This window comes from Cucurbita pepo, unplaced genomic scaffold, assembly GCF_002806865.2.
Source record: "Cucurbita pepo subsp. pepo cultivar mu-cu-16 unplaced genomic scaffold, ASM280686v2 Cp4.1_scaffold001091, whole genome shotgun sequence".
In the NCBI taxonomy this organism is placed as follows: Eukaryota; Viridiplantae; Streptophyta; class Magnoliopsida; order Cucurbitales; family Cucurbitaceae; genus Cucurbita; species Cucurbita pepo.
In genome coordinates this window covers 1-2,174 of record NW_019647287.1, presented here as the reverse complement: position 1 = coordinate 2,174, position 2,174 = coordinate 1, and the positions used below count along the sequence as shown (strand labels likewise).

The 2,174-nt window shown below is 35.4% G+C and overlaps 1 protein-coding gene across 1 annotated transcript; it reads left to right on the top strand.

Moving 5' to 3' along the window:
* The first annotated feature begins 6 nt into the window (after positions 1-6).
* On the top strand, positions 7-2,135 carry LOC111786145 (oligopeptide transporter 4-like). Its single transcript, XM_023666486.1, has 3 exons — positions 7-183; positions 1,071-1,168; positions 1,405-2,135. The coding sequence occupies exons 1-3, from the start codon at positions 28-30 to the stop codon at positions 1,997-1,999; spliced, it is 849 nt and encodes a 282-aa protein (XP_023522254.1). The 5' UTR covers positions 7-27; the 3' UTR covers positions 2,000-2,135.
* Positions 2,136-2,174: the final 39 nt, after the last annotated feature.

The following is a 2,174-nucleotide window of genomic DNA, read 5'->3' as shown; positions in this document are numbered from 1 at the left end:
TTTTCGCTCAACCCGGGTCCATTCAACATGAAGGAGCACGTTCTGATATCGATATTCGCAAATGCCGGGACCGCCTTTGGCGGCGGCTCGGCTTACGCCGTCGGAATTGTAAATATTATCAAGGCGTTTTACCGCCGCAACATCTCGTTTCTCGCGGCTTGGCTTCTCATCGTCACTACTCAGGTAAAATACCATTTTAGCCCTATTTTGAAAGACTCGTTTTAATATTTTTTTAAAAAAAAATTATATAGAATAATTTTAAAATTAGTGAAATTAAGACTGTTTCACACTAGAAATGTAAGGAGTCAACCAAAATGACAATTTAATTTAATTTCATTTAATTAATTTAAGAAAAAATAAAAAAGAAAAGGTGGGCCTCTTGCTTTGCTTATTGTGTAGTGGGGATAATGATGTGACGGTGGTTGGAAGGGTATTTTTGTAAATTGGTTTTTTGGAAAAAGGTTTTAAATCTTTAAAAGATTAATTATGAGATTTAAAATAAGGGATAAATACAATAATTAAATAAATAGGAGCACTTTTTCTTCTTCATTTTCCGCCATTTTATTTACTTATTTTAAAGAAATTACATAATAATTTTTTTGTTGCTACCATGATATTTTTTAGAATAATAATTTGATTTAAATGATTTTGAGCTAATTTTAAATAAAAATAAGTGAACACATAATTAATTATTCAAATATTTAAATTAATTTAGAGATTAGGATGATAACATTACCTCTAATATATATATAATTTATTTTGGAATTTTGAGGGTATGGTTTGTTATTTTATATTAAGAAAAACTTAATATTTTTAGTATAAGGTTTTTTTTTAATATTTTATTTTTAGTATAAGGTTTTTTTTTAATATTTTATTTTTAGTATAAGGTTTTTTTTATATATTTTAAAGTTCATTTATAAGGTTATTTATGTCAACATCTTGGGGCTCGTGAGGGCTATTTTTAAAAAAGCCTTATTTTATTGGGTGGATGCAAAATTATTTATCCAAAGGGTCAACGAAGACTTATATTCAGGGTTACGGGTCGGGTCACGGGTTGACCCGATTTGCAGGTGTTGGGTTATGGTTGGGCTGGGCTTTTGCGAAAATACGTTGTCGAGCCGGCCCACATGTGGTGGCCCAGTACACTCGTTCAGGTCTCCCTCTTCCGGTGAGTCCACTCTTTACCATGTAATTAGCCTTTTAAATAATAATAATAATAAAATAGAACACGTGTCCTTTTGATCTGTCTGTTTGAGCATGGTTCAATGAAGATTCTTGTTTCGGTCTTACAATAAACAATATAATGGTTGACTTTGAGTAACTTCTTTTCGGTTCTAACGAAGCGGATTATACGCTTGTCATTATTATCATTTCAAAAGCCGATGGTTTCTATCTTGACCACAGGGCTTTGCATGAAAAAGAAGACTGTCGGATGTCAAGAGGAAAATTCTTCTTAATAGCATTAATTTGTAGCTTCTCATGGTATGTAATCCCAGGCTACCTGTTCCCCACCCTGACAAGCATCTCTTGGGTGTGTTGGGCCTTCCCCCGCTCAGTGACAGCTCAACAGCTTGGGTCAGGCATGAAAGGCCTTGGCCTTGGGGCCTTCACCCTTGACTGGTCGGCTGTGTCCTCCTTCTTGTACAGCCCTCTCATTAGCCCTTTCTTCTCCATTGTCAATGTCTTTGTGGGCTACACTTTGATCATCTACATTGCTGTCCCCATTGCATATTGGGGCTTTAACCTCTACAATGCTTCCACTTTCCCCATCTTTTCCTCTAAATTGTTCACTGCTCAAGGTCAGCTTTATAACATCACTGCCATTGTTAATGACAAGTTTGAGCTTGATTTGGCTAAGTACGAGGAGCATGGACAGATTCATTTGAGCATGTTTTTTGCTCTCACTTATGGCTTTGGGTTTGCCACTGTGGCTGCTACTCTCACTCATGTTGGTTTCTTCTATGGAAGGTATGGATCTTCAATAATCGAACTTGATTAGTCTGTTTAGCTTCTAGAATCTATTTCTTAAGTAGAGATTTGTCTTACGAACTGGAGTTAAATAATGAGTTAACGGTTGACCTGTTATGCTCAAAACGACATAGTGAAATGAAAGCGAAAATGAGGTATTTTGGTTTGTTCCCTTTTTCAAACTTTTTAGAGGGTCACATCAGTTG